A 13,307-nucleotide genomic window follows, 5' to 3' on the forward strand; every position below is an offset into this window, starting at 1 on the left:
GCCCTCGCACGGCAGCAGAAACCCGGGCTAATTAACTGGTTAATTAACTGGTTCGTATTATTGCTCGTTCCATCGCGACGCATCCAGTGGTGACTGCTGCTGCTGCAGGCGGCAGATACCGAGCATTTTGAACGCACCGGTGGCATGAACAGTGAGGAGTGTGTGCTGTGTTTGACTGCCCCCCAATCTACTCTCGCGGTCAGACGCCTTGTCCTTTCCAGGGGAATTTACACCGGTGCATAGGTTGCAGTCTCGCAGGCAATTTTGTCCAGGCGATGTTTCTCATCTCATCAGCAGTGACGTCGGTCGTAGCCGTAACCGGGTCCGGGTCTGTGGTACGTGCGGATCCGGCCCGGCTAACGCGTCCTCGTTTTTCCACTCTGTTGGTGTTAGTTTATGCCCTAGTGCTTTGTGCGCGCGGTTTCTTGGTCACTTGCTCCACCAATGCTACTGCTGTAGCCTCTGTTTAGGCAGAAGCGCCAATGCAAAGCACTCATCAGCCACGTTTTTCCCGCAGAAAAGTTACCGCTAATCAGCACTCGAAGAGAGCAAATCACCACGCCAAGCATCGAATGGAGAAAAAGGAAATGAAAATTTGCTGCAATGCATCCAGCCCGGTTTTAACCCAGTGGGGGGCTTGGGAGTTGGGAGGGATCAGATGCTTCCTTTCACATTCTTTAGGTTGTAGTGTATGCTTGTCTCGGATGTAGTAGCTCACTATTAAGAATTTAAGATGCTTCGTATTCTGGAAGCAAGATCCTATTTCTCAGTGTCTCCTCACTTGTTTCTGGCTCATGATTAGGACGTGTTATTAACCCCTTTTGTATAGATGTTTAGTAGTGGATTAGTGGTCTATTTCTAACTAACCAAATAATTTTGCTCTTGTGTCGATCATTTGAGAAGTAATGCAGTAGGTTTAAGAACATGAAAAAAAAATCGTCCTCTCAAGTTCCTTTTTCCTGACCATCGTACGACATTTGGTAATTTGGTCAACTACTCTTGTAACGCCACCAGACTATTTCTGTCGTCCTACATGCATGTTTTTTTTAAGCTTAAGGTTTCTTTTAGCTCAGACATGCATCATGCACGGAATTTGTTTGATTCTTTTTCCATTCGGTTCATCTCAAGTTCACTCGAGATAGGTCATTGATCAAAATATACAAAATTTGCGTTGAATCATGTACTATTATACATGGTTATCAAGGGGCGGTTACAACAAAGCCTTTTGTCGATTAAATTAATCATGCTGCGGTTACACATCACATCATCGCTTGGAACCAGTCCTAATCCCGTAGTTGATAACGATGCACTAACCAATCAACAATTGGCGCTGCCAGGATGATGAAACTAACCGGGCCTAGCTTGTTGCAAAAGCATTATGTTAGAGGAAAATTCTGCTTAATTACCGCGAAAGAAAAGTATATTGATTTTGACATTAAGATGATTGTTTTTAATCATTTTCCCCTAGAGTAATTCGAAGTCTCCACAATAATGCTGCATCATGCACGCATTATTGATCTTCTGATGTAAGCGTGATGCGCTTGGATCATCGATCCTCTGCATCACGGCTTCAAGCAATCAATGTAGACATGAAAGTAAACCATATTTCCTGGACACCAATTAGCGATTTAGCACATCAATGATTTGGCTTAGTTCACAATTCATGCATGGGTTTGTTCTGACATGAATACTAGCCGTAGGACATGCATCTGTGCTTACAGACAAGCTACCCAAGGTGAACAGCGGAGAACAGGAACGCGAGAGAAAACTCAGTGCCGCTATTCCTTCGTCGTTTTCCTTCAGAATATATGCAGGCGCCGAGTGCATGATCAGATCATCTCCGATATTGCTATCTGATCTGGTTGGACAGCATCTCGGTTCGGAGGAAAGACACCTCAAAAGGCTACCACTAGAGAGACCCAAAGCAGATGACATCTACGCCGCGTATACATGGCTAGTTCGGCTCATCAATCATGCAGTGCATTATTCAGTTCCTCCTCTTTTAGGCTCTCCATGCCATGCGCTTCATTAAATCATCTGGAAAGACACATGCTCCTTCTCTGTTACGTGTTTCGCTTCTTCGGGGCCCCCAGAAGAGGGCCTAGCCCGGGAAAGAGAGGAGCTGTGTATACTTAAAAGGAAGTGGATGAAACATGCATGGGCGCATCAGATCATGCTACATCATTGCACTCGGTTCGGGGCATCATCACTGAATGCTGCAAGCTAGACCCAGCCAGCCGCTCATTCGTTTCATGTGTGCTCTACCAACTGTTTGATCGATCATTGATCAAAAGTTCTCGCTTTCTCCGTAGCTAGCACTGCGCACGTTGCACTGCGGCATTGCATGCGCTGGATGATAAATTTTTCTTTTCTCTCTTTTTCGGCAGTGGTGCTGTGGTGGCCTAGCTCGATGGTGTGAGAAAGCCAGAAAGGCTGGCTATAATTCGTTCGGTTTGGTTAAGAGAGGCCAAAGTCTTGTTCGTCCCATTGCACTTTACTTCGGTAAACACAGGGATGACAAAGCAAAGCTTGTGCTCAATATTTCTCCGTCTTAGTATGACCTTTTCAATGAAGATCGAGGGTGCGGACAAAGAACATGTCGTGGTGCTGATTTCATGGCGGCTGCCGGATAATGCTGCACCGTGCGGATGCGACAAGCGAATACGGCAGTATTTTATTTTACTGGAGTACTCGTAGCTGAATCCTGAATGGTAGGGTATCAATCATTTCATAAGCCCAATGGCACTGTAGCTAGGGTTGCTGCGGAACTGCGCATCGCGTCGATACTTCGACAAGCAGGACGCGAAGTACAGTAGCCGTCAGGATGAAGTAAAGGGAGAGAAGAGAAACACCCAGAAAGCCTGAAGTCACCACTCCCCAGGCACCTACCTGTTCGCGCTCTGGATTGGTGAAATCGACTGCAGCAAGTGCTAGCAGCAAATAATACAGCAAACGAAATTTGAAAGCGATGCGTGAGGCGACGCCATGATTGCCGGCCGATTCGATTGATTAAGCCTCGTTCAGCTCACGAAAAAAAAATTTTGGTGTTGCATGAGACATTTTACCAGATGTCGGGTTGAGATTTTGAGACATGAATAAAAAAACGAATTTTATAGCTTGTCTAAAAACTGTAAGACGAATCTTTTAAGCTTAATTATTCTCTCATTAGCACATATGGATTACTGTAGTACTTATAATTAATTATGAACTAATTAGGTTCAAAAGATTTGTCCGACGATTTACCCTATAACCGTGCAATTATGTTTTTATTTCATCTATGTTTAATGTTGTATTTAGATGTCTAAATATTCGATGCGGTGTTTTTAGAACTTTTTAAAAACTAAACAGGGCCAAAGAACAGTCTCAATGGTTAGTTTCACTGCACGGTTTTTAAAATAGCTAACTCATGAAACGATGCATAAAATAACTACTCACAGCGCAACGTTTCATTGTATCATTTTTAAAGTTAAATAAAACATTTAATTACTGCTGAAAGTTTGTAGCATAAAACGTCTCAAACCCCTCAAGGCGAGTTTCACTACGTTATCGATGACTTGATAATGATGTCCAAAGGTTTCATAGTCATAAAATAAATTTCATCTCTTTTCTTCTCATAATTTCGTGCAATATTCTTTTTTTTTACTGATATTTCACCTTCTCCCAGCATCGCGTGATGTGCTATGCGAGTAGTACAAGCGATGAAGCGAAGCCCCCTTGAGTGACGCGTACATCTGTCAACCCGATCTCCATGGAGAACCGCACCCTTGATTTCCGTGCACCCAAGCTTCCTGGGACATTTCCCTCCGGCTTCCTCTGCCATTTTTTTTCGTTATCTTGGCCACAGCGAGGGACTAGTATAGATAGAACGGCAAGTTCCTGCCCGTGTTGGTTTGCATTGGCTGCTGGCTTGCGGAGCGTCAGGCGCGCCGCAGGAATGGGTTGCTTCGTGCGGGTGGTCTCAAAACCAGGTACTTTCCTTGAAAGAGAGGACATTGACAAATGTGCATGCTTCCAGAATCTAGACTCTAAACCAGTGTGTGTGTTTTATGTTTAGAGATTTTAAGTTTCTGCGCTGTAGCTTGTAAGAAGCCAATTATCATAATATGATAAACATGTGTTTTTCAACTACTGACTTTGAGTGCTGTTTGAAAAAATTATGTCTTCTGAAGATTATATAAAAAACTGCGGCCGTCATAAGCTCTTTAAACATACTCTTTTTATCGGTATATGTGATTGTTTGAATATTTTATGAAAAAATTAATGGTATATTTTCAAATAAAAAAAATTTACAAATAAAATGTATATATATGTATTCTTAGTTATCTAAAAGTCAAGCTGGAAAATAAACTTCGACGAAAAATCTTAAAATTAAATCTAAATTTAAAGTTTAAAATTTAGTGTTGACTTATAAACATAAACATAATAAAAAGATGAGGTGATAGTGCATTATACTGTAGTCTTGCCGCATGTCCTGGCTCGGAAACATGTGCTGGGTAGACTAACCATTGAAACCGTTGTTGCTGACCGCGCCACCACCATACATAAACACAAAAGCATAGTTCGGTCAGGTCTCGTGTGATGCAAAGTCCAAACCTTTTACTAGTACAACTTCTTTCGCACCGTGATATGGACAATGCTTGACCGCAAGCAAACAATATCGTCTTTAGCTGGAAGTCAACCGTTCAAACCGATCCAGATAGCACCCGACGCAATCTCAACTTATAGTTTTCAAAAATTAAATTGTCATATTTTCGATTGATCAATGTTATCACTGTTTGCCTGTCTGGCACAGCTTATATCGATATTGTATTTAGAGTTTGTAAGTCAAATTAAAACGAATTTATAATCTATAAAAAAAGCAAAATAATTTCCCTAATTCAATTCATTTGTCGAGCTAGATACATCTTGGGCAAGAAAAAGTGTACCAAACAAAGCCATATGAGAGCTGAAGATAAATTACGGGAAGATTACAGTACTTATATTTTTCTTTCTGCTTATGCATATAACATAAATTTAAATTTTTAACTTTAAATTTTAGAGTTGATTTTATATATTTTCATACTAAGATTTTATTTTAGATTACAAAGAATATATATATATATATATATAAAAGTTTTATGTATAAATTATTTTTTAGGGTGACCCGGACGGGCGCACCGCCAGCGTGAACAGGAACTAAGGGCGTGCTCAGTGCAGTCGGAAAAACCGAGTGGACTCAAGCAGACAGGTCAGCTGGAACCACTGTCCACATAGTGATATGTGGTGTTGGATGTAGCCCAAAAAGCTGTCACACTTGGCTCTGTCTGGAGCTACACTACGCTTCAACGCGACGTGGACAACGAGCTGCAGAAAATGGCTGGGGCTCTTGTATCTTCTGCAAGCCGCGTGAGGCTCTGCAGTCTTATCAGCTGAGCCGATCTAGCACTTAGGCTCTTAAGTAGCGAGCCAGAGTCACTTGCCACGTATGAGCAGTGAGCATGCCCTAAGGAAGTGAGAATACAAATTGATCGGTCCTGCCTGTTTCTCCATGAGGTGACGAACAGCACGCGTGAAGCTAGGAATGGGGGTACACCGGCAAGTACGACAGATATGACTACAATAAATAGATACTTGAATGTGAGGGCATGTTTAATGGTTACATTAGCAGAAAAATTTCCATATAAAAGATAGTCTTTCAAACTGATTCTTCATAATTATAGACTAATAAATTTCTCGTTCTCACTCAATCTATTTGACGTCTCTGATTAGAGTCAGCACACATACAAAGCAGATTTCTGTTTGTTTTCTCGTTTTATACATCAATAGTCGATGTTTTGCGAACTCTATGCAAAACAGCATATCTCCCCTATCATCTTTCTTACACATCAGCGAGCATGCAACAACAGAGACGACAATGAAAGTCTTTTGCACGTGTCCTGAGTTCTTTTTATAAGCCCCGGGTTAATATATGAGATCAATAGTACTTTGAAAATACACTATTTATTAGATAAATTTGAATAATAAAAATAAAAATATTAGTAGAATATAATAGTAAGTATTATAGGACAGGAAGCAGTATAATATAATGGTAAATATGTTAACCTTGATCCGAAAGAGAGGGGATTGGCCGCACGCGTGTCGCCCGCGCACCAAGCGGATCGGTCGCGCGCAGTCACCCAACCCACCACCCGTTGCGCGCGCGCGCTCCTGCCACGTTTATTGGCTGAACCTTCTGGCTGCGCGCGTCGCGTCCTCACGCCGGGGAACGCACGCATATCGCCTCGGGACGCCCGCCCACCCGACGTGGCTCCTCATGGCCTGATCCAAGAGCGGCCTTGTCCTATGGTCAAGTTCAATCGTGTGTGAAGACTTTCTATGGTCAAGTTGTCCCACAGAGCCACCCGTCCGGGTGCCCGCAATGTATACGATCCCCATCACGGTGTACTTGCTCATCATCAGCGACTAGCGTAGATTCGGGTTAAGTAAGGCTAGTGCTGGCACTCTGTACTAACAGCAGCACTGATTTCAACAATTCTCCCTACTTCCCGGCCTCCTGCCGAGGAATTAGGTAAAGCCGGAGACTTGATGGAACTCGCGGCGTACGTGTGCGGCCGACATGACGCGACGCGGCAGAGATTTGCGGTAGTTGGAGGGGACCGGATCGGCCGCGGGATGGATGGGCGGTAGATGGGAGTTCGATCGATGCAGACGGACCGCAGTTCGATCTGCTGCAACGGCGTCGCCGGCCTCACGGTCGTTGTACGGTACTCTCTGGTTTCCAAAAAAAAACAGCCTAAGGGCTGTTTGAATCACATAAATTAAAAGAAATATAAAAAAACCTATTATTCTAATAGAAATACAAGTGTAAAACAGACAATTACAAAACACAGGAAAAACGCAGGAATGACCGTTTGATTAGACCACAAGAAAAACACATAAATTTAAGGAAAGATAAAGATTCAAAATGATTTTTTCATGTGGTTCTGCCTCTTCGTTTCACAAGAATTTTAGAGTAAACAGTTCAATTCCTCCAGTTTTCCTGTAAAAATCCTTTGAAACGAAGAGACCCTAAATTTTCTCCAAAACTTATATGGGAAGAGACATTTCATAGGGTTCATTCCTTTGATTCAAAAGGCTTTGTAGAAAAAATTTCTATAGAAATAAAATCCTCTAAAATTTCTATAAATTTCCTTTGAATCAAATGTGGCCTAAGATTAGATGGGATATATATTGGTACTTCTGTCCATATTCGTAGAACTGTCACACTGAATACTACTACTAGAGACGAAAAAAATACAGAGATGGGCATGGACTAACTTATGAGTAATCAATAATTAACTCTTTTAACTACATAAATTAAATAGTTACGACAAATATACGAACGAGGACGTGGGTGTCATGGACAGTGACGGATCTAGGTGGCCAAAAAGTTGTAATCTAAGACGATTTTTTTACGAATAACTCTTATATAAAGAAAAAAACTTATGTGATACTGTTTTTTATTAGTTTAAACTTGTATTGTTATTTGGTATGATATATTTGTGCTACTTAAATAAACTTATATAATTGAATCACACAAACTTAGAATGTTAATACGTTCGATTCAAAGAGATGGTCGGCGAGAGAGCGAGCTTGTGGTTAGTTCGTCATGATCGATCGGGTACATGATACATCACACAGTTCGTCCGTTGTGATTGAGCTTGCTGGTGACTTGGTCAGGGGCAGGGCCGGCCGTTGTCCTTCCAGTCAGGTTCCTGTGTGACGATGATCGGTGTGAATGAAGTGCGTGATCGTGAGGTCTCATCATGGGGAATTGGACGGAGGAAGTGGCATATCTGTCGGAGAAAAACGATAAAAGCTCTAGTGGAGTGTGCACCACGAGCACTTGGCTGTAAGGTCGTCGGCCTCTGGTGGGCCAGTAATCTGGCCCAGGAGATATATGTCGTGGCCCGTTAGGCTACACGGGCTGCTACTGATTTCCCAGGGCAGGCCGGCCCTGGCAAAGGAGTTGTAATCTGTGTACGTGGGTGGGAGACAGGGAGAGATGGCTCTCCATGAGCAAATTTCTCCCGACACGAACTCTAATGCTCGTTTAAAATATATGATTCCGAGTTGAGAGCAAGATATTCTAATTTTTTTTAGAAGGATGTCATGAAAAGTGCAGGACAGCACCGGTGGTCTCCGAGGAAGATTAGACGGAATCATGCATTTTGCGTCTAAACCGCACAGTAGATTAGTAGTGGAAAGGCTAGAAGCACCGTCGTTTCTCTTTCATGTGTCCCTTCTTTTTGGAGCATGCTCGTGTGGCTAAACACATGCGGTTGGGTGATGAGCGTTACAGCTTGCTCTTAAAAAACATGCCGAGGAGGGAGATCGCTTGATTGCGCCTCATGGTGGTTGTCTAGCTCTCCATCCAAATGTCACTCCACGACCACCCTGTTAGTGTTAGTTAAGCATCAGCTAACCACCTAACATGCGTCAAGACCTCTTTAAAAATGAATCGCGACGAGACGGCCCTGTTTCCAATGAAAGAGCCATGCGCAGCAGCGTGACTACAACAGGCGCTCTCGCGATCTCTAAAAAATGGTACCGGTATATATTCAGCACACGACGTATTCCCATAATAGATTAATGTTGGACCGGTGCACATCCTCATGTCCTCCTCACCGCCGGCTGCGGTGGTAGCATGTGTGACGGCGACGATCGACGGCGGCTTGGACTGGACGTCCGCCGCTCGCAATTGAAAATAGGGACGTCGCCATGTGCCGGCACCAACTTGGGCCCCGTGATTGCTCCGCCGCCCACCAACTGACGGGAAGATCGTCAATCCAATACATATATGAATATATCATGCCTTCAGATCTCTCTAGATTACATGCTCACATCAAACATGTCTAGTCCAATCATCATAGGAAGCACATCGATTGTCACAATGCCACGAGCAAAATTCAAGCTCTAAACGTTCATTCATTTTAATGCAGATTGAGTAGAAAATAAAATCTTCAAAATCCAACGTTCGATCAGCCAATTAAATTCCAATCACATTAGCAATTTACCATTGATGAATAGTGCGTGGGATTAATGGCATAACAAGTTGTACATGCGTAGTGGTTGGTATTTGGTAACTTGGTACCACTAGTACCTGCCAAACGTGCTAATGATCTACAGTACCCAAACGTTCATTAGTGCACAGTTCTAACTTTCACCTCCAATATAAGGACTTAGGGAGGTGCTTAATAATATAATTAAGCTAAATACCAATATAAGGGCTTAGGGAGGTGCTTAATAATATAATTAAGCTAAATAGAGGTGCTTAATAATATAATTAAGCTAAATAATTATATTATTAAGCACCTCCCTAAGCTCCTGCATTGGAGGTGTCCTGGTCGACCCTAGGCGGCCTCTAGGTCCTCACTCCAAACGTGCCACGTGTTATCCTCTCTCTGGCGAATGGCACTCTCGTGGATCTCACCCAAGACCAGGGCCCTTCATGAACCATCCCAATGCTGCTGCGTGCGTGGCCCCGCCGATAAAGAGAGAGAGAAAGGGAGAGAGGGAGAGAGGGAGAGAGAGTCTCGATCTGCTTCCCCGCGTCCCTCTCCGATCGAGCGAACGACGCCGCCTTCCGCCCTCTAAAAACCGCTTTGGCGCGAGACGAGCGGCAACCGTACGGACGGGCGGTGGAGAGAGAGAGAGAGAGAGAGAGAGAGAGGGAGAAGCGGGAGATCGATGGCCGGCGACGAGTGGCGCTGCCGGAAGCACCCGGCCCTGTCCTGCGGCGGCGTGTGCCCATACTGCCTCCGCGACCGTCTCCTCCGGCTCTGCCCCGAGTGCGCGCACACGCGCCCCTGCCCCTGCGCGTCCTCCTCGTCCCCTTCCTCATCGTCTTCCGCCGCCTCCGGCAGCGCGGTTGGGAGGGTGTACAGCCTCATCGAGCGGGAGCGCCGGATGGGGCGCTCCCGATCCGTTGCGGCAGGCGGCGGCGGCGTCGTCAGGGACGAGAGGCCCAAGTCGAAGGTGTTTGGGTGGGTGTCGTTCCGGAAGGGGACGTCGGATAGGGTTGTGGAGGTGGACGACGGGACGGCATTGGCGCGGTCGAGCTCGGTGTCCGCGACGGCCGTGGAGACGAGGGCGGCGCCGAGGTCGAGAGGGTGGGGGAGGTTCATCCCGGGATCGATCAGGGCGCTGCGCCACCGCAAGTCACGCGCCGGCGATTGCCGCGAGGGCGTGAGGTGAGATCGCCCGGTCGGAGCGTGATCATCCCGGGTGATTTTTTTTTTCAGTAGCGTGGAGGATCTAATCATCGCTATTCGCTCGGTTGGTGCTTTCCGCGCGGTTACGCTGCGTTGATTAATTTGCTGATTGAATGTGTTGGTTTTGTTTCTTTCCCCCTGTAATCTGAGCTGATTTTGGTGTCGTCGCAAGAAGAAATGGGTGTAAATATTTTGATGTTAGTTCGTTAGAAGTCACGACGGATGTTCTAATAAAACAGGGTGTTTGATCTTCGTAATCCGATTATGCGTTGGCATCTTTTGGCATTTCTCTGTCCCCTCTGAAAATTTCAATGCTAAGCAGAGACGCACCGCACCGGCGCACCGCATTGCCTCGTCGGCGCCGCGGCGAGTCTGCACCCGCGCGTGTCCTGTAGCTCCCGTCACCGTCCGTCTTCCTGGACGGTGCCGCGGCCGTTCCAAATTTTCCAATGGGTTTCTCGTTCTCGGTAACATCGGCGTGATCGTTTGAAATTTTTTTACGGAAAAACATTTAAAAAGTCAAACAATATATTTTATAAATAAAAATAATTTGTAAATAGAATTTTATGCATGTATTTTTAGTAATCTAAAAACTATGTCCAGAAAATATACTTTGTTAAAATACTCTAAAATTAACTTTAAATTTAAAGTTCAAAATTTAAATTTTAACTTATAAACATAAGTAACGGAGATGATCGTTATGGGGGATGGTTAGGGCTGGATAACGAGCCGACTCGGCTCGGCTCGGTCCAGCTCGTTAAGATAACGAGCTGGTTCGGCTCAGCTCGTTATCGTAACGAGTTAAAAGCTCGGCTCGGCTCGTTATAAAGCTCGAGCTGGCTTGTTAGGCTCGTGAGCCATGCATAAAAGATTAATCTAAACAATTTTTCCATAGGTTATACAAGTAAATTTTCATTTTAAACATGTAAATCATATGAAATTATATTTAAATATTAAAGTTTGAATCAACAAATCATATAGTGAACATATAAAGTACTGAACACATGCATTCCAAGGTGAAATCAATGAACGCCGGTGAATCTTGTGTCTTTGATCTAGCTCATTAGGCTCGCGAGCAACTCACGAGCCAGCTCGAGCTAGCTCATTATCTCTAACGAGCTAAAGTGCTAGCTCGGCTTGTTAGAAAAATAAAACGAGCCGAGTCGAGCCGAGTCGAATCACCCATAGGGATGGTCGACTGGATTGGAACCCGCGCCGACCAAGCTCGCTCGAATGCTCGATGCCTCTGCCATTTCGCGCTCTGGACGATTGCCGGCGATCTGCCGCCGCACGGGCGTCGCGCCAGGAACGGCAGAAGGACATGGCCGGTGCTGCGGTGCATGCATGCATCGATCATTGCTCGCTGCTGCGCGCTGCGCGCGTACGCCCGCGCCACCACCGTCGAGCGGACGTGCCCATGCCCGTGCTCGAGCACTGTGCGTCAGCACAGTGTGACGCAAACCCCCCCCCCAGTTGATTTGGCTGGGTTTTTCATCAATCTAGTAATGGGCAATGGCAGCCTTTCCAGGACGTGTCCAACCCGTGTGTGTGTGAGGCTGGCCGGTGTGCGTTCGCTCTTGGCATGCCCCAACTCATGCCAAGAAAAAGCAAGACGGAGAAAAGATAGGGTTGCTCCAATCTGACACCAGGCATGCTCTTTCCGTGTCGGTGAAGCGCTAGCTTGAGATGAAAGAACTTCAGGACGGGATATGATTTGGGGCTAGTTGGCTGCCGGCGTAGCGTGGTCGTGCATTGCAATCTCCGATCAGATTTCGTCCCTCGACAAATTTGAGGTTCTACAAGGTTTGGGAAAAAGGGAAAAATGGGGAATTTGCTGTGGCAGTTGCAAGAGATGTTGTCCCTGCACATGAATCAGGATCACCTGCAAAGAAGTGTAAGCGTCCCTACCACTTTAACTCGGGCTCTGATGATTGTCAGCGCGTGAACGTGTACATCATTTTTAATTGCCGATCAAGAAAAGCGTGACAGAATGTGGCACACATTATCGCGCTTCTAGAAGGAACAAAGCTGGTGTGCGATCAGCATCAAATGATACTACACTACCAACAAGGAATGGTCAGGGGCTAACAAGCTGCTACCCCCGTCCCATAATAATCTTATTTTTCGTTTTTTCATGTCTAATGTTTGACCATTTATCTTATTTAAAAAATTTATATAAAAACTTTTAAAAATAGTCACAAATAAAGTACTATTCATATTTTATCATCTAGTAACAATAAAAATATTAATCGCAAAAAAATTTCAGATAAGACGAAAAATAAAATTATTATGGGACAGAGATAGTAGCACAGTAGCATGTAGGATCGATCAATGGAGTGCTCGGCTCAAATCGGGTGCCGGGCCCCGCAAATCGTACCCAACGCCCAACGAAGCTATATGCGTGCAGACGACAGAGCGCGACAACATCAGCATTCAGGGTTCAGATCAGCAGGGCATGGGCGATCCCTAACCTGATCCGTTCATATTACTAGATCCAACGGTCAGAAGGTATTAGACCACCATCAATTAAGGTTTGCTGGGCGGCTGGGGCGCTGGGCATCATATTTGGTGTTCGTATCAGCATGACTCGGCTGAAATTTATTACATGCCTGTTATTTATCATTCGCTTAAAATTTTTTAATCTATCAATCAATTTATCTATCGATCAGATTTGCTTTAAGATTTGTGTTTGTCCACGGGCTACTTTGTTTGACTTCTTTTGTTGGTATTTGATTGTAATCTAATCTCTAACAAAATAGATGGATGGATTCAATTTTTTTAAGCGATTGACCAATATCTATTCCCAATTTATTATACCTATGTATTTGAAATAGATAATGACGTTGACTTTTGATACACGTTTAATCATTCATACGAAGTATTATTTAAAAGACTTATACAATTATAATTTATTTTATTGTGATTAAATTTATAAAAAATATATTTTAATTATAAATTTTTATTTTTTATATATTTTCATATTTTTAAAATGAGATGAATGGTCAAATACATACAAAATCAACATAAATATTTATTAAAATATGGATGAAGTACTAATTTAATATGCTAAAAAAC

At 44.2% G+C, this 13,307-nt stretch overlaps 1 protein-coding gene across 1 annotated transcript; it reads left to right on the forward strand.

Annotated features, from left to right (window-relative positions):
• Window positions 1-9,551: 9,551 nt before the first annotated feature.
• On the forward strand, window positions 9,552-10,522 carry LOC102699581. The gene has a single exon (XM_006652662.3). The coding sequence runs from the start codon at window positions 9,709-9,711 to the stop codon at window positions 10,213-10,215; it is 507 nt and encodes a 168-aa protein (XP_006652725.2). The 5' UTR covers window positions 9,552-9,708; the 3' UTR covers window positions 10,216-10,522.
• Window positions 10,523-13,307: the final 2,785 nt, after the last annotated feature.

Source organism: Oryza brachyantha, chromosome 4, assembly GCF_000231095.2.
Source record: "Oryza brachyantha chromosome 4, ObraRS2, whole genome shotgun sequence".
NCBI lineage: Eukaryota > Viridiplantae > Streptophyta > Magnoliopsida > Poales > Poaceae > Oryza > Oryza brachyantha.